Source organism: Enhydra lutris, unplaced genomic scaffold, assembly GCF_002288905.1.
Source record: "Enhydra lutris kenyoni isolate GAN:26980312 unplaced genomic scaffold, ASM228890v2 scaffoldscaffold19, whole genome shotgun sequence".
NCBI classification, from domain to species: domain Eukaryota; kingdom Metazoa; phylum Chordata; class Mammalia; order Carnivora; family Mustelidae; genus Enhydra; species Enhydra lutris.
The window spans coordinates 26,006,780-26,026,134 of NW_019154103.1; the positions used below are offsets into that span (position 1 = coordinate 26,006,780).

General features: G+C 38.6%; 1 protein-coding gene across 9 annotated transcripts in view; it reads left to right on the forward strand.

The window, feature by feature from the left end:
- Positions 1-19,355, forward strand: part of LOC111148403 (peptidylglycine alpha-amidating monooxygenase) — a 159,255-nt gene that overhangs the window by 60,005 nt on the left and 79,895 nt on the right. For all 9 annotated transcript variants that reach the window (XM_022504922.1, XM_022504924.1, XM_022504919.1 and 6 more), the window contains exons 5-6: positions 2,702-2,787; positions 4,192-4,275. In XM_022504922.1, the coding sequence (XP_022360630.1) occupies positions 2,702-2,787; positions 4,192-4,275 (170 nt within the window). The remainder of the gene's footprint in view (positions 1-2,701; positions 2,788-4,191; positions 4,276-19,355) is intronic.

Genomic DNA, 19,355 nt, shown 5'->3' on the forward strand with positions numbered 1-19,355 from the left:
TTATTTGACAGAGATCACAAGTAGGCAGAGAGGCAGGCAGAGAGAGAGGGGGAAGCAGGCTCCCTGCGGAGCAGAGAGCCCCATGCGGGGCTCAATCCCAGGCCCCCAGGATCATGACCTGAGCTGAAGGCAGAGGCTTTAACCCACTGAGCCACCCAGGTGCCCCCTAAAAGGAATCTTGAAGGAGAAAATAAGTACAGGTGTGTCAGGCAGAGATTTGGGGAAGGGGTTTTCCAGGCAAAGGGAATAGTATGGAAGAGAGACTTTGAAAACTGGCAGAAATTTGGAATGACTAAAATGGAAACTTTTTTTTTTTTTCTGAGATATAAAAGTTCCCAGATAATGAAAAGCCTCATGTGTTATGCTATAATGTTTTGGGTTTTATTTTCTTGTTATTTTTGGGAAGCGTTGCAAAGGTTTTGTGCCAGCAAATGACCTAATCAAGTATGTAGCTTAGAAAAACTTACTAAAGCAGTTTTCTCTGTTATATTTCATTCTGGTTCTTTCTAGTCATACACTGAATTGACTTCCATATCAGAGGAAACAATTATCTTGTTTAACCTAAGACTGTCATCACATTGATGGGAGGCACTTTTGTATATTTATGATCTTTGTTGAAAGCTATGAAAATTGCCACCCAGATCTTTAAATTTTAGTAGCTCACAGTAGTGAGATACAAAGTTCATCACATCTGACAATCTCATTTCTTAAACTCGAAGAGTATGAGGCCAAGGAGGGAAACTGTTTTGGGCACTGTCCAATATCCTAAGACTTGTGGCACAGTGGGCACAAGGGTGTCAGACATTTGTTCCAACGCACCCATCTCATGTGATAATGGTCCTTTGTCATTAAGTATATTGCTCTTGACAGTCAACACTAAGAAACCACTGGCTGATGTGTTTTACATTGCACATTACCTAACTTCTTTCTACATCCTGATTGATAGAAGCAAAAGCATTTGCTAAACAGAACCTTATGGGAACCTCCTGGTTCCCAGTCCCTCACCCCTTCATTCAGATGGGTAACAGGTGTCTGTCCTAACTGCCTAGTCTCCCACCCATTTCTGGCCTTAAGCAGGAAACATGTTAGGAGTTCCTGCCTCTGAGTTTGAAGGTACGTTTTACCAGTGATTTTATTGTCTGTGACCTGGATGTCGGCCAGGTTCTAGCCTCAGTTCTTACCCTGTTAAGAAAGCTACCACAGCCTGCCTTCGTTTTTCTTCCAGGCCATGGGCATTGCCCACTTTCTCCTGTGTGAGCCAGCCTTCTGCCCAAGAAGCTGTATTTGTCCTTGTCTTTGATAGCCCTTGAACCTCTCAAGTCTTTCTAAACCCCTAACTCGGACATTGCTTGGTGCCAATTTCACAAAACACAGAGCTAGAAAGGCAACATAAAATCATCACCAAGGGGCGCCTGGCTCAGTGGGTTAAAGCCTCTGCCTTCAGCTCAGGTCACGATCCCGGGATCCTGGGATCGAGCCCCACATCAGGCTCTCTGCTCAGCAGGGAGCCTGCTTCCTCCTCTCTCTGCCTGCCTCTCTGCCTACTTGTGCTCTCTGTCAAATAAATAAATAAAATCTTAAAAAACATCACCGAATGGTGTTTTGAACAAATCCAATTCTAGAAGAGAAAAAACTAAGAGGTACAGTGTCATGGAAAAAAAAAAAAGTGTGGACATGTGTGCCTTGGACTCAGGAAGCTTACCATTCATGAAGTTGGATGGACCAACGTGAACGCTAGCGTGTCAGTCAGCGTAGGGGGAGCCACAAGCACATGGCCACGACAGCCCGAGTGGAAAGCTTTGCACACAGGCCTGTGAGGGTTTGCAGACATGCCCACAACCCACAGCGGCTGACTGGAGGTGCAGGGATTCAACTCCACATGGATGTTTCTGCCTGGGCTCCTTTCGCTGCACAGCCCTGCTTCTCAATAATGAATCTCTAGATGAAGTGAATGCCTTGTTAAAGAATGCATTACCCTGGTAGAGTGCTTTTAGGTTTGTAAAGTGTTTTCACTTATATCTAATTTGATTTACAGAATGACCGTGAGGTAAGTATAACTAACCCTGTTTTATAAAAGAGAAAACTGAGGCGCGGTAGACTGAGTGACTTGCCCAGCATGAAACAACCTCTAAACGGCACAGCCAGGTATTCATACGCTTGAAGTCATAGATTTAACACCAAGAACCCCTTACGTGGGGTACACTTGTGTGGTTCCCCGGGCTGATGGTAGGTATTGTGCTCTACCATGTGTGGATGTGGCCAAAGATTTAGTGATGATGCTGATCCCCAAAGGGGAAATGTGAATGGCATGTCTTTCAGTCCACCTTCAAATTAACACTGTGTGAACACTGGTTTCTATGCACTGTCTGCGTAATGCTTACCTTCCTCCCTGATTTTACAGAGTACATTCCACATAAGAACATATCAAATTGCAAATTGTATATCTGCCTCACAGGATTGTTTCACATTGGGCAACGCACAGACACACCTCCCTCTTTATTTACTTTTTTCATATACTAAATTATTCTTGGCTCTAGTCTTTGTCAGGATATTAAAGCTGGTATGACGGCAATCATGATATTTTATGTATTTTACTTTGTTTTCAAATCTCTTCGCTTAGCCTCTCCTCCCTATAGTGAATGATTTATGTGTTTTGCTATTTGGATCTTCGTTTATGGCTGCTTTTTTTTTTTTCCTTCAGGTTTTGTGATGAAGGAACCTGTACAGATAAAGCCAATATTCTATATGCCTGGGCGAGAAATGCTCCCCCTACCAGACTCCCCAAAGGTATATCTGAGGCCTCTTGTATCACCTCCCCTAAAGCTGTTTAATTTCTGACTCTAGAGTACTTTTTATCATGTCCTTTCCACAGTTGTCAACAGTGTTCCATTTTGCAATTCCACACTGAAAAATTGCCAGTATTACCTGCATGATACTGAAAAGGTTTCATTTAGGTAGTTCCTCTTTTTCTGCCTCTCTTTGGTAAGTAACCTGACCATACAATAGTTCAGATAGAAGCAGAGAGTACCCAAGAAGTATACCTCACGCTACCTTCAGCCTACGGCACATTGATTCTTGACGGCAGGAGCATTTCATGAGCCAAGAGAGCTAAGAATTAAATAAATTGCTGTTTCAGCAAATAGATTTTTTTTTTTTTTTAATAGTCTTGGAACCTGGATATTTAATGTAATGCCAAACCTCAGCTGGCTTTCTGACTTCACTCTGAACTGTTCACAACTTCCAATGTGTGAATGAATTACCAGGCTCTCGTTTATTACTGTGATGTTTCTTAATATCCAGGGAATGTGCAGTTCTGTAACAGAATAGGTCTGCCATGGTTCAGGAATGGTGTCTTGTGATACACGTGTCCCTCTCTTTCCTCCCCAGCTTTGGCAGCTCTAATTGATATCTGTTTCGCTTTGTTTCAAATGAGTTTCTGGATCCTCTCAATCGTTTACCAGGCGGCTGCTACCAAACAAGTTTGGAAACTATTGGGGGGGTGGGGGAAGGCTGTTATAGATTTGCTGACATTTTTAAGACCCATCAGTTGAGCAGATAGAAAAAAATTTTCCTCGCCTATAAATATTTTCTCTGTAGATTTTTTTTTTTAAGCTTCCTAGCAAACTCTATTAATAGTACAACTCTTAGGAACCCTTCCGGTTCCAAGAACCTATTGACACACTGAACTTTGCCATCTCCCTGATAACTGATTTCCTCAATAACATTTTTGCAGATACCAGTTTTCATATGCGAATGAAAGCATTTCCCCTGAGGTGCTCTTAAGAAGTCTGTTTTCTATATTCAATCAGAAAATAAAAATGAATGTGACTATCTTCAAAACAAAATGAAAGAATGGATTTATGTATATCTGTTATATAATCACCTAGAGTAGCATTTTGTTTTGTTCTATTTTTTTTCAGAATGAGTGAATTCTCCTCTTAAAGTATATATGATTACTTCGGTTCTGAAACGGGAAGTATGAATAGAATTCTATTAGAGCTTTGAGAAGGAATGATAGATTATATTAGAAATGTTCAGTGAATACCTAGTTCATTTTTTCATATAACATAATTTCTTATGTTATATGCTATTTTATTTCCCTTTGGATTTCATAGATCAGCAACCTGAGATTAGCTCCATTTTAGACTTTGATTTCTAAAATATTAATTCATCTTCTTTATAAACCTTTAGGTGTTGGATTCAGAGTTGGAGGAGAGACTGGAAGTAAATACTTTGTACTGCAAGTACACTATGGGGATATTAGTGCTTTCAGAGGTAAGTTTTGAAATGTTGGAACTAAGCACAACTTTAAATACTATAAATATATGAAATATATATAAAAATGTAAAATGTACATACCGACTCTTGACCACACATTCCGCCCACTGTGAAACAACTGCTTTTGTTCCCTTTAATTTGGGACTACCGAAGAAATGACTTTTATTTTGAAAAGTGTATTCTCTTATCCTACTGTGTGTCTTTCTCTTATGCCGACTTCAGGGTTCTTTTGCTTTCCAGTGTATCGTCTTATCTACCCTCTCCTATTAGGGGATTCCTTCCAAGGACTAATGTCAGCAAACTAGGGATTTTGCAATTTATTTCCACTACTATAGGCAAGCCACTGGAAGAGCCCACATGTCTTGCAGTACCAGGAAAGTTCCCCAACACTCAGGTTCGTGTAGTGCTTTATCTGTGATCTACACTTGTCTCTTCATGACCTCATCCATCATCTGCTGCCCTGACGCACAGACCCCACCTACTCGTTTGACACCTGCTGAAGCGTCATTGGTCTACCCATGATGACAGTGCACTTCATTTTTTCTTTATTGAAGTATAATTGACATACAATATCTTATTCATTTCAGGTGGACATCATAGTGATTCAGTATTTTTATACATTATGAAATGATCCCCATGATAAGTCTAGTTACCATCTGTCAGCATACGAAGTTATTACAATATTATTGACTATATTCCCTATGCTGTACATTAATCCCTATGACTTTATTTTATAACGGGAAGTTTGTACTATGTACTCCATTTAAATCCTCCTTTTCTTATTATAGAATCATTAACATGAGGAAGGAGCCCGTTCCCAAGGCAACTGAGACTGGTACTTCTTCCTTCTGCTGCATTTAGTCAAACTCCAACTGCTTTCCAGGTTCACACTTCAGTGTTCACGGGAGTGTAAATATTAAGCAATCTTCTCCTTGGCTTATCAGCTTTTCCACTATGTCTTGCTGACTTATACATATTGCCCCAAGTTCTCTAATTTAACATTATATTTCTGCTAACTAACCTCATACATTTTCCTCTCCAGACACATTAGCTTCCTCTCTGGCAACTAAGTCTTGAAGTACATGTCCATCTTGGTCCATGAGGTATCCTTGGGGACCTTTGCTGAGCGTGCCTCCTGTGGTCATGGTTTCCATAGATTCTCAGTATTCAGGACTGGGATAGTAATAAATACAGTCTTTCTCTGGAAAAAGATATTAGGAAGGATAATTTTATATGATTGAAAAATTATCATTAGCACTGCAATCAGATATATATTCAGCTAAACAAGCTCCTAGGGACCAGCCCATGAAGCTAACTTCCAAATAAAGCTTATTTTTATATTAAAAATACACTTTGAGTTATAGTATACAAGTAGCTTTCCGTTTTTGGAACAGAGCCTTAAAACTTAAGTTGTTAACTATAGTGTCGAGATAGGGTTTTGTTGAAAACAATGGAATGAATGTTTGTGTTTGAGGAATAAACAGAAATGATCTGCTCTAAAAAGTTACCATGTTGGTGTCAGCGGAACAGGGAGAGAGTCCGGCACTGCTGACTTCCAAACATTGATCAAGACTGTAATTTTCCCAAGAAGGCAAGGAAGGCTTTCCCTGCCCACCACAACTAAAGTAGCTGGCCATACCCACACACATTCCCCAGCCCCACTTTCTGTCCCTCTGTGGCGCCCTGGACTTTACTTTTCAGCCACATTCCTCCTAGCTTTGTAATATGTCCTAACAGGTAGCACACTGATACCCTAGGGAAGATGGATGATAGAGACTAGTTTTAAAATATATTACTGTCCTAATTTAATTTGTTACTGGTGAGGAATTAGTTTTGTTTTGTAATTTATGTTTAATCTAGGGATAATTTAAAAGTTCTGAGATTTGATAGGTAAATATACAGTTATTCTTTAAGAGACTGATGAGGAATTTTTATACAGATTTTTTATTTTTCACTTTTTTGGGAACCGTTTTTCTAAAAGAAGGTGTATATGAGGTATGAGTTAGAAGGATTACTGGTACTATAATTCATGGACCTTACTGAAACATAACAAAAATATAAACAAAAAATTTCACCCATGTAATCTTTTCAGTAGTATTAGATAAGATCTTGTGCCTTAAGCTATATGTGACTTAGAAAATAAAAAAACACATGGGAAGATATCAAATCTCACTAAAACTAGAGAGCATTTTATATTTATTAAATCAGGGGTGAGTGGAGATGGAATTATGGAAGTAGGACTACCAGGGTTTAAATTAATCTGGCACAGTTTGGGAAGCTTTTTAAATTAGTGCAGTGTTTTAAAAAGCAACTTTGTCATATTATATGGATTTTATATAGAATATTAAAATCTTACTGAAGGCTTTTATCCTAAAGAAAGAGTTGTTGTTTTTAAATGAGCTACCTACCCATGGTTGTTTATGCCCCATTAATTATTAATATGAAAAACTGGAACTTTAACAAAGGTCCCTAATAGGGGACTAGTTAAATAAATGGTATTAATAGCAAATCATAAAAATTTATATAGACTAGGGGCACCTGGGTGGCTCAGTGGGTTAGGGCCTCTGCCTTCGGCTCAGGTCATGGTCCTGGGGTCTTGGGATCGAGCCCCGCATCGGGCTCTCTGCTCAGCGGGGAGCCTGCTTCCTCCTCTCTCTCTGCCTGCCTCTCTGCCTACTTGTGATCTCTGTCTGTCAAATAAATAAATAGAATCTTAAGAAAAAAAAATTTATATAGACTATATAATAACAAATCACGAAACTGTATGTATGCGTGCTTGTTTCCAAGTATTAGAACAAGGAAAAGAAAGAAAATAGTCAATAAGCAGGAAAGTCAGAATTGTGTGATTCTTTTTCTTCCTTTAAAATGTTAAAACCATTATCTTGATGTTTTTCAATTTGAACTTAGTGTTCAAACTGTTGATGATATTTTTAAGTATAGAAATTAAATATCAGAAGCAGACTAACTGTATAAGGAAGTTGCTACACTACTGAAAGTAGGGAAATACTTGTCTTAAGGGTGTAAGTATTTATCCTTATGGGGAGTATATATCCTTATGTGAGAAATCTAGGACTTTAATAAAACACCAACAGTGAAGGAAAAATCTTTTAGAATTTTTTGGAATGTGATAAAGTATCAGAAGCCAGACTGAGTGTGTCTTGGACTGTGATATCTATTAGTAGGAAGAAATTGAGAGTGATTTTAGTGAGTTCTGTGGGATTACATGAAACTTTTGTTTCAGATTGGTCTTTGTTTGTTTTGGAAATTGCACAGAATGTGAAGCTGTAAAAGTGTCATTTCGAAAGAGCCATCTTTATTAAACGCCACATCAGGCACAGTGTCAGACCCTTGCTGGGGCTGGGTATCTTAACCTTCCTGTCCACAGGAGTTGAGTATATGTTAACAGGAGAGACAAGCACAGAATCTGCATTTCTAGACAATACTAGAAATTTATACCAGCTCCAGGGGCTGTGGAGAGGAGGAACGTGCAGGTTTGCTGGGAAGGGAGGGGAGGTGTCTAGAAAAGGCTTCTAGGCAGATGGAAACAGAGCAAGGATATTTGAATGGTGATCAGGAGCCCCCAGGTAGGCAGGGCCAGGGGGAAGACTCGTTCCAGATAGGTAAAAGCATGTGCCTAGACACAGGGGAGTGAAATGCCTCATGTCCACAAGGAACTTTTGGTAATTTGGTGCTACTGGAGTGTGAAATGCAGAGAGAAGTGGCAAGAGATGAGAACATTGGTGAAGGGTGGGGTCAGACCGTACCCAGCTTTGTTAGGACTTTATTCTGCAAAGCACTCAGAGCATTTATCAGCCAAGCAGTAACCTCGGCTTCAGTCCTAAGCTTGACCATGTGGGAAATCACTAACTTTATGTATGAAGAAAAGATCAGGACTTTAGCATGCCAGGGTGACCCAGGACTGAGGCTCCGGGAAGCCAGAATGAATTCTTTTTAAAATGTACACTTCCTAGCTTTTTAATAAAATAATATTCCACAGAAAAAATAATGCAATATGATTAGAAATGATTGTCCCAGGGATCCTGACCAGCTCGGTTAATGGAGTGTAAGACTGTTGATCTTGGGGTTGTGAGTTCAAGCCCTATGTTGGGTATAGCGATTGCTTAAAAATAAGATAAAAAAAAAAAAAAAAAGAAATGAATATCCCATATAAACAATAACATTGTGCCAGGGGTTAAGTGATCTGACTCTAAAAGACCAGATGGCTTGGCAAAGGTACTTTCTAGTTCTGTTACCCTCAGAAAGTTTCTAGACCTCTCTGCCCTCCTCCTCACCTATAAAATGGGATCATAATGGTTCATAGAAAGGTACCTGCTAAGTACTCAGTAAATGTTAACTGGTATCATTATTGTCCCTATAAAAGGCTTCAAGGTGACATAAATTGCCCTAAATCCAACCTTTTGGTCATAGTTGCTCCTAATATAAAGAGTGCACTGGTTACTTTTCCGGGGTGTTATAATTTCTTGTTATATTTAGACACAGAGCTGTTCATAGCTGTCACATTGTGACTAGAACTTTCTTAGTTAAGCTGCTTACTGTTCTCCACAACAAATTTTTTTATTCATAGTTCATTTATAAGAAGATAAACTACAAGACTGTCCCTTCCCTCAAGGAAATTAGAATAATAGGAACTAGAGATTCTTCCTGGTCCTCTTTTTTTTTTTTTCTCCAACGCAAGTTTTTTCAATAGAGTCTTATTCCAAAGAGAAAATTCTCCTGAGCTTGTTACAGAAATTTGCCACATTTCTTCTGGGTGTTTTCGCCTATGGGAATCTTAAGAAAACTGGCCTCTCCTTTGCGGAGTTACTGGTTTTAGCTTCCTGGTCTTCAACATTAACTCAGTTCTCCAGTTGGGAAACCCATTTACTCACTAACTGAAGTTGGAACGGCTATCCTTAAACATGGAGGAAAGGACCTGTGCCCAAGTCATCAGCATCTTTGGGTTGACCGAATTTCCAAGCTGTAAACTACGTATTCTCCTTCAGCTCTTGTTGCTTATAGGAAAAGTAGCAGGTATTGTCAGGGATACAGACCCTCTCCCCGTGTCATCAGGACTGTCACCAAGTGCCTGGACTTGGTGACCTTCAGATTTGATTTCTCCTTGCCTTCTTTGTTTATGCCAGCCTGTGATCCGTTAGGTGTAGCTTCTGAACAGCTTCCTTCCAGGGAGGTAGGTGTTACTAGACACAGGGTGTGAGTTCAAGCGCGTACACCCCACACTCACCCATATAGGCATGGGAGGTTCCTGGCTCACCACCGCTGTAGGGACCGTAAGGAAGAGCATGAGAGAGTGGAAACAATGGCAGGCAGAAGGGAACACAGAAAGCTCTGAAGGCATTCTAATTTCACTGTGACTTCTGCCACGTCTCTGCCTCTTAACGAGACTACTGCCAGGAAGCTAGCTATTACAAAAAGCTTTGAAATTGTGAGCCCAGGAAAAATCCCTTGCTAATGCATTTTTGGACAAGATGGAGCATAGATCAGTGGCAGGGCAGCTGCACTTAAAATTACAATTACTTCATTCCAGTATAAAGCAGACGACTCTGACTTTAGTGGAAGCATGAGAGTGCTCTTGACTCCCTGATACCTGATTGCGGAGAGAGTGGAGATGGGGGGAAATTGCGGGGAAGGTCATGGCCCACCGCTTCCTCTGGTGTTTTCTCTAAACCCCTCCCAGCGGCTTCCTCCTGCATGCTCTCTAGGAAGATACACCTCGTGTGCTTTTACTCCTCTGCAAAGTGAGGGTTATTGTGGGTGGCGTGTTTAAATCCATGTATTTTCTAGCATTCTGGATTACTTTCCATATTTAAGAACCTCCTCTGAATCTCCCTGATATGAGGAAGTGGAGATGCAACATGGGGGGTTTGGGAGGTAGGAAAAGAATAAATGAAACAAGATGGGATCAGGAGGGAGACAAACCATAAGAGACTCTTAATCTCACAAAACAAACTGAGGGTTGCTGGGGGGAGGGGGGAGGGAGAGGGTGGTTGGGTGATGGACATTGGGGAGGGTATGTGCTATGGTGAGTGCTGGGAAGGGTATGAACCTGGCAATTCACAGACCTGTACCCCTGGGGCTAATAATACATTATATGTTAATAAAAAAATAAATTAAAAAAAAAAGAAGAACCTCTTCTGAAATTGCACATGTGGACAGTGTTACTGTTTCCCTGCCCTCAGGGACCTGCCTAAAAGCCATGAGCCTCTCTATGTGGACAGGGAGATCTAGACATCACATTACTAGCACTCAGCCTTGCCTTTCCTGAATAGGACCCTGATGTGCACATAGTCCAACAAGCCTAATCCCCTTTCACAATATAGGAGGTTAGGGGCACCTGGGTGGCTCAGTTGGTTAAGCGTCCGCCTTTTGACTCCTGTTGTGATCTCAGGGTCCTGAGATCCAGCCCCAGGTCAGGCTCCCTCCTCAGTGGGGAGTCTGCTTTTCCCTCTTCCACTGCCCCCCCTACCCCATTCATGCTGTGCTCTCTCTCACGATCTCTCTCTCAAATAAGTAAAATCTTTAAAATATATATATATATATATATATATATATATATATAAAATATATATATATATATATATATATATATATAAAATATATATATATATATATATAATATATATATATATGAGGTTAGTTCTCACCATGGTCTTTCATTCCAGGGTTCTCAACACAGGGACAGCAGCCCTGCTTAAACAAACATATCCTTAACACATACAGAAATGTGGTTCCAGGGAGGGTACACTTTACGTCAGTTTCCCTCTTTTCTCCCAAGACTGTGATACCCATGCCACTCAGCAAGTCTCCGTTCTTCCCTCTCTGACTCCAATTTTTTATTTCTTTATTATTCTTGATATCAGGCCACAAACTTTTACTCAAGTGCTGTGGGCCAGATGTGGCTTAGAAGTAAAAACTTTAAATCTGATAGGAAGGAATTGGGACACATAAATCAAGTATTACATTATATCACCTTTGGGAGTCTGGGGCACCATCCCTAATCATATATGCTTGTATTCCTATAGAAAAATGTTCAAATAGTTACACTACAAGGGATAAATGAAGACCATAAATAGCATCACATCCGTTTAGACCAAATTTTGCTGCCAAACACTATTAAAAAAAACCTTAGGATTCCAGAGCTTTTCAGACTTTAGAATTGCAAATACTTCTATTAGAACAAAGAAACCTATTCTCTTAACACTTGAGTTCTCAGTTAAAATAAAAACAAGGACTCTGGATATATCTGAATACTTTCCCATTAAAATACCCCCCCCCAAACTTTATTTTTCATCTTTTGGAAAATACAGAAAAACCTTAAAAAAAAACAGTAAAAAAAAAAAAAAATCACTCACAACCCCTTACTATTCAAAAACCTGTAATATGAGGTGACAGTTGCACATCTCAATGTGCTAAAAACCAAAGACTTACACACTTTAAAGGGGTAAATTGTATGTTATGTGAATTACACCTCCGTGAAACTACTGAAATATCTATATAGATTACATATGTATGATACCCTTTTCATTTCTATCCCCCTCTGTCCCTAGACTCCCACCTCCAGGTAACTATCATTTATATCTGTCTACTTTTCACATGCTTATCCTAACTGACCTCTCTGTATAAACACAGAAACCCCAGATGTGTATCTATGCACTTTTTCTTTTTTGGGCAAAAATCAGACCACTCTCTTCACAGATCTGCATCTGCTGTTGTTTTTAATTTAACGATGTACCCTGGGCATATTTCTAAGGCAGACCATGTAAAGCTCTTCCATTATTTATAATACCTGCCTAGTATTCTGTTGTACAGATACACTATAATTTATATATCCTGTTCCCTACTAAAGACATTTAAGTTCTGAGCTTTTTGCTATCACGAGTGATGCTGCAGTGAACTTTAATGTAAGCAGTGTTTTAAGTAACGATGTGTTGCTACTGCAGGGTAGATTTCTAGAAATGGGGTTTTCGGGTCGTGTGGTGTTAAAGCCTTAACAGATTCCACCAAATTACCCAACAAAACAGTTTTTCCCATTTACAATCCAAGCGAATGAGCGAGCCTCATATCCTTACCTCCACTAGATGTTTTCACACTTGAAAAATTTTGCCCATTGTTTACTTAAATAAAGAGCTCCTCTTATTATTTCATTAAAAGGATTGGAATTAGCTGGAGGAGGGTCTTAATAGAATTACCTCTAAAGTGCATACTCTTTTTTTTTTTTTTTTAAGATTTTACTTATTTATTTGACAGAGATCACAAGTAGTCAGAGAGGCAGGCAGAGAGAGAGAGGGGGAAGCAGGCTCCCCGCCGAGCAGAGAGCCGGATGCGGGGCTTGATCCAAGGACCCTGGGATCATGACCTGAGCCGAAGGCAGAGGCTTTAACCCACTGAGCCACCCAGGCGCCCCTAAAGTGCATACTCTTTTTCTAAATCCTGAGAAGTCAGGGTTTCTCAGAATTTAATCTAAGGAATACCTGCCCCAGAATCTCCTTGGGGTGTTTTTTGAAGTGAAAATTCCTGGTTCCAACCAGGTACTGAGTCAGATGCACAAAAAGTAAAGGTGAGGCGCTGGTGGGTTAGAGCCGGCTCATGCTGACGCACAAGACCCAGGTGTTAATTTTCAGATGTTTTTTGAGTTGTCTGCTGATTATAACCATCCCTAAAAATGAAGGCAGTAGTTACTCAAAAATTATCACCTCCTAATTATTTTACTACATTTTATTAATTCTGCTCTTGGGGATAATTAAGCCGTTATTTCTCTTGGATCCACAGAGTGGGAATACTGTAAAATGGTGTTTAAAGGCTCATCTCTCCCCAGCCCAGGGTTCCACGATGTCCCATCCATAGCTTGGAATCAACCACAGGTTGTTTAGATTGAAGAAAACGATGGAGGGGTGCCTGGGTGGCGCCGTCCTTTAAGTTTCTGACTGTTGGCTGCAGCTCAGCTTGTGATCTCAGGGTTGTGAGATCAAGCCCCAGCATGGGCTCCACACTCAGCATGGAGTCTGCTTGAGGTTCTCTCTCCCCTCCCCTGCCCCTCTCGCTTGTGCTTGTTCTCTCTCTCTCTCTCTAAAATAAATAAATAAATAAATAAATAAATAATTTTAAAGAGAGAGAGAGAAAATTATGGAAAAAGTGTTAGGCAGATTATTGTGAATAGTCTAAAAATTTGAGGAAATATCTTTACATTATTAAGAACTCTTAACCAGCACAGCAAAGACTTTACCCACCTTATTGACAAGCAGATGCAGTTACAACGTGTATTTTTGTTGTTTCAATCAACGAGAACATCAGCAAACATTCTTTTTATTTTTTTTATTTTTTTTAAGGATTTTATTTATTTATTTGACAGAGAGAGAGATCACAAGTAGTCAGAGAGGCCAGCAGAGAGAGGTGGGTAAGCAGGCTCCCCGCTGAGCAGAGAACCCGATGTGGGGCTCGATCCCAGGACCCTGAGATCATGACCTGAGCTGAAGGCAGAGGCTCTAACTCACTGAGCCACCCAGGCGCCCCATCAGCAAACATTCTTGTCTGAATTACTCACTCATCCATTAAAACCATCCATTGGCTATGGAAAAGTTCAGAAAAAAAACTAAGGAAAGAATTCTGTGACATTGAACTGGCAATAGGGAATTTACAGCAAAGAATAGTATATATTTTATTATTTATTGTGTGCTACACACATATATATTAACGAAAACTATAATAAATCCATATGTACACACATGTGCATATTTTTTCCCAGAGACAATATGTTACCAGTGTATCAGTAAGCCCAGAATTCTGATTTAATGAGTTGCCCAGTTGATTTTGATGCGAACTAAAGTTTAAAAACTGAGGCTCAGATTTTCTTGTAAGAATTGAAGTTACTTCTACATTTTTCCCCTTATACTACGGGTGTGTCAGGGCAATCTCCTGGGGCTTGGGACATGAGTAGAATAATTTGCACTTACCAAAATAAGTATAATTAAATCTCAATTCTCTTAAGAAAGGGGAAGCTTTGAAAGAAGAAAATGCATTTAATTACTGTCTGGTATTCTAGCACTTTCTTGATTTCACTTAGAAATTTGAAGAAGAGTTTATTTTTAACTTTTTCATAAAATTTGGTGTTTGGATTTCAAGGAGTTGTAATAGTAGAAGCCACTTACAATGCAGAGAGGACTTTCTTGGATATCCCCTTTTCTATATATAGTTATGCAAATGTTCCTTCTTTACACTTAATCTAGACAAAATTATTTGAAGGGTGAACAAAAATAAGTTATATCCTCCCCGTTTTTTACATTTTATTTTTAAGTGGAATATATGGACTGAGAGGGACTAGAGAGTGAGAGGAAGGCAGAGACCATGAAACCAATTCCAAGAGAGAAATGATTGACAAGCAGGTGACATTCCAACTGCACAAAATTCTGTAGTCTCTTAGACTTCTGCAGATGCAGAGATGGAAATATGGCTGAGAAGGCATTGTTGAAAAGAAAATCATAACTTTCTTTTCTTTTCTTCTGAGAAGAAAGGAGTAAAAACCATAGGTCTTATGTGTTGTGTACTAACGTGTTTTTAAAGTACTTGTTTCTAACTCCAGAGACTGAGTCTCCAGCATGATGAGGTAAGAACAGTGTGCCAGAAGGGCTCATCCGGCCCAACCTCTCCATTTTACAGAAATGGGGATCGATACTCAGAAAGGTTAAGTGATTTGCCTAAGGTGATATAGCTACTATTCCAATGCTATTAAAAACCAGAAAAATTTAATTTGCATTGGATTTCTAGTTTGTATATGAGCCAAAGTTCATCTCCTGACTATATAAAACAAACAGTGGAGTCAGTGTTTCTAACAGTCCTTTGAACCACTAGCAACTGGGAGGGATGAACTCATTCATGCACAACAGAATAAACATGTATAAAGATGGAGTCGTTTACCTCATCTCATTTATGCCTTTTCATCCTGATATATGAAGTAATCAACTTCCCTTATCAAGCAGGGATATTTCTATATCAGGTCTCTTGATAATCCCATTGATTTTAGAAGAATTGTAATCGGATGTTCTTCATGTTCTTGTCTACCCTTCATTATACACAAGCTGCTTGATGTGAGTCATGGGAATGATTTTAGGTCTATTCAATACCTCCCAAATGATCCAAAAGAAGCCTATTATCCTGCAATATTTTTTTGCTCTTGCCAATCACTTCACATAAATGTGAGCTCCTTGATTCCCTAGCTTCCTGCATCTCAACTTTGTTAATCATCCTCAGTATGGAAAACTAATGATCCTTATTCATCTCATTCATTCCATGGGACACCTGTTTATTTTAATACCTAAATATAGCCATTAAGGATCAGGAATTACATTTTCATTCATTTGGTTATGAGAAGACCTATAAAGCACTGCAGTATTATTTCTTTTTAAAAGGATATATGCATGTATCTTTTTTTAAAGGCTATATTCATATAGCCTTTAAAATGTTTTTATCTCTAAAATATGTTTTTTAAAGAATGTTTTTAATCCCTAAAATGTGTTTTTTATCTCTGTTTTTAAAGCAACTTAACATTAGGGGCACCTGGGTGGCTCAGTGGGTTAAGCCTCTGCCTTCGGCTCAGGTCATGATCCCGGGGTCCTGGGATCGAGTCCCGCATCGGGCTCTCTGCTCAGCAGGGAGCCTGCTTCCCTTCCTCTCTCTCTGCCTGCCTCTCTGCCTGCTTGTGATCTCTCTCTGTCGAATAAATAAATAAAAATCCTTAAAAAAAAAAAAAAGCAACTTAACATTAAACAATATAATATTCAGTTTAAGTGATAAGTCTTTTTTAGGAAAAAAGAACATTCCCTAATACCAATTAGTTTTGTCATATTTTGAATTTGTTTTCTAGTTGTTTTTCAAGAAAACCTTGTGCTTTACCTTCATTTATTCCTTTGCAACTCATGCTTTTGTAATCACTCATAATTACTAACTCCTCTTTTGAAGTCGGTCACGGTTCCATAGTCTCAACTAATTAATTCCCTTTAAATTAATAGCAGATAACATTTCATTTTTTAACCAAAAGAAATTGAGAGGAGGAATAAAGTTACTTGCCCATCAGCTCACATAAAAATGAGAAGATGCAATTAAGTTTCATTGACATCTAGTTCAGGGCCCTGACGTGCTTCAAGGCATTTTTCACATATTTCATAAATATTCCAGCAGGTTTCCTACCCTTCACCCTGTCCCTCACAGCTCCCCTTCATTTCCTTCACACGTTTATGTTTGCTCACTGTGTCCTAGGAATTCTGGCAAATGGTAGAAGTTCATAAAGAAATATGCTAGGATTTGCACCTTCCATTTCCATTTACTATTAATTCCCTTGTATGTTAGTTGACTGTCTTACTAGTAAAATGGAAAAGATAACCCTAAATAAATACATGACCAGAAAGCATTTGATAAATATGATTCAATTACAGTATTTAGTGATATTTACAAAATATTGTTAGAAAAATATAATTCAGGGGGCCTGGGTGGCTCAGAGGGTTAAAGTCTCTACCTTTGGCTCAGGTCATGATCCCAGGGTCCTGGGATTGAGCCCCACATTGGGCTCTCTCCTTGGTGGGGAGCCTGCTTCCTCCTCTCTCTCTCTGCCTGCCTCTCTGCCTACTTGTGATCTCTCTCTGTCGAATAAATAAATAAAATCTTAAAAAAGAAAAATAAGAAAAATAAAATAAATAAAATAAAAAATAAGAAGAAGAAGAAAATAAGAAAGAAAAATATAATTCTCAGGGCCTGAAAGAGACCCCACAAAACTCCCTCTTTCTGCCAGCAGAAACATTACTCCCCTTTTTATCTAATTTGGAAACCCTTCATCCTGGTCTCCATTTCTTTTCATTACCTATTAATTCTTATTTTCTCTATCTTTGAAAACTTTCAAGAGTTTTTCTTATTAATAGGAATATTTCTCCTCTCCACACTTCCCTAGCCTCTTTTTTTTTTTTTTGCAAGTCTTTCTTATTCTCGTTTCCCCAACTTAGGTGTAACATACCACCTAGAAATAACTGAAAGGAAAATAAAATCTGGTCAGTAACCAGCGTCCCTTCTACACTAACACTTTATATTATAGTGAAAAGACTTGCTTAAGGACTGAGGGAATTTTGAGAGATAATTCGGGTCACTGAAGGGTTCAGTGTTTTTTCTTAATGTAGAAGTGATACTTAGTACTTATATACCACCTCTGAACTCTAAAGTGCTTTATAAATGTTACTTTATTACATCTCAACATAAACATATTGAATGACTGAAAATTAATGCTAAATCAAATATATGGGCTATAATGTTCTAAGTGTATTCCCTAGTTAATACCACGGACTACTTGCATGCATAATTATATGTAAATTAGATACTTCAGATTAATTTTTTCATTGAAGAACCAAGCACAACATACAATAGTATTTTAAGCTGATGAAGACAGTTGGGTGGAAAATGTAGCCACTGATTTTAGATTGAGCTTCAAAGGCATATATTGCAGTTAAATTACTGCTTTTGCAGAATATAAACTTCCTGTTTTCAAAACAAAGTAGGATAGTGTTGCCTCTTTTTGTTTATCATTCCTGAGCAGTTAGAGGTTTGAGCTAAATAAAAGGGGGGGGAATACGTTGCACAAAGGAGTTGAAAATTCCAACGGCAGTGAAAGGTTAACCTTTTATATATATAAAAAAAATACTCTCAAAATGATTCAGAAATTCATAATGGAGCATTTTACATGAGAAACAATTTTAACTTTATGTTTCAAATTGAATTTAAAAGAGTATCTTTGAGACACCTTGTTCATTTAACATCTGCTTTGGGCTCATGTTATGATCCCAGGGTACTGGGCTTGAGCCTTCCGTCAGGCTCCCTACTCAGTGGGGAGTCTGCTTTTCCCTCTCCCTCTGCCCCTCCTCCCACCCCCGCTCATGCTGTCTCTCACTGTCTCTCTCTCTCTCAAATTAATAAATAAAACCTTTTTAAAAAGTAAAAATAATAATAATGAATAAAAATAAGTAAAACAGAATCTTTGGATAAAAATCTTAAAGCCCCTTTTCATTCCATTATTTATTTTATCTAATATTTTCTGTTTGCCTCCTAGACTTTTGCATAATTGGAATGATAATTGGAAGAATGCAGAAGAAAATTTAAATGATCATTTTTAAAGTGAATATATATTAAAAACAGATACAGTAAAGAAGTTGAAGGACTTTCCCTGAGAGAAAGGGGAAAAAATATTTCTTAGTAACCAGGTGTGATATTTTAAATAGTCCAACCAAAGCCCCTGACACTTGTGGACAACTAGTTAAATGTGCCTGGTTTTAGCTAAAAGACAATTCCAGAAAGACAAATAAATGTTTGCATATAGCATATCCATAACATAAAGTTTTAAAACTTAATGCCTCAGGAATGGGACACAAATGGGGGGTTTTGCCTCTTGATAATGATGTTGTTTACAAGGGTTCATTAGCTCTTTTGAATTACTGAAGCTGTGCCTTCTGATTTGTGCATTTTTCTGTATATTATAGTTCAACAGGAAGTTCAGGAATCAGCCAATAATTTAAAAACTCACTGCTATTTAAAAAAAAAAAATACTCTTTACCTAAGATTGTTGGGTTTTGTCTTTTAATTTTACTTCCATAGAAATATGATTCTGGAGGTGATTCATAATTCTCAGAGAAGAATCGTGTAAGTCCTAAACTTTACTGTAGATTTTTTTTTTTTTTTTTTTTGGCTTTCATCAGGGATGGAAACAGGAAGGTGCTCTGACATTAGTCATGCCATAACATCCTGTACACACAGAGGGATTATAAAAGCACATTGGTGAGCCTGCCTGCCTGCCTTCCATTTGATCTCTTTTGGGAACAGAACAGGCCATCATTTGTGAAAGTCGTCTTCTTGCAAGATGGATAAATGCATTTTATCTTCCTTGCCACAGGACAAATGGAAGCTAGTAATTTCTAGTCCCATAGCAGTGAATACGAAATCAAAAGAGGCTAACTCGCTACGGTGACAGCTTCAAAAGGAATTCTTTTTAGAAGGCTTTTTTTTTTTTGCTGGTTTATTTAGCACCGAGGCTT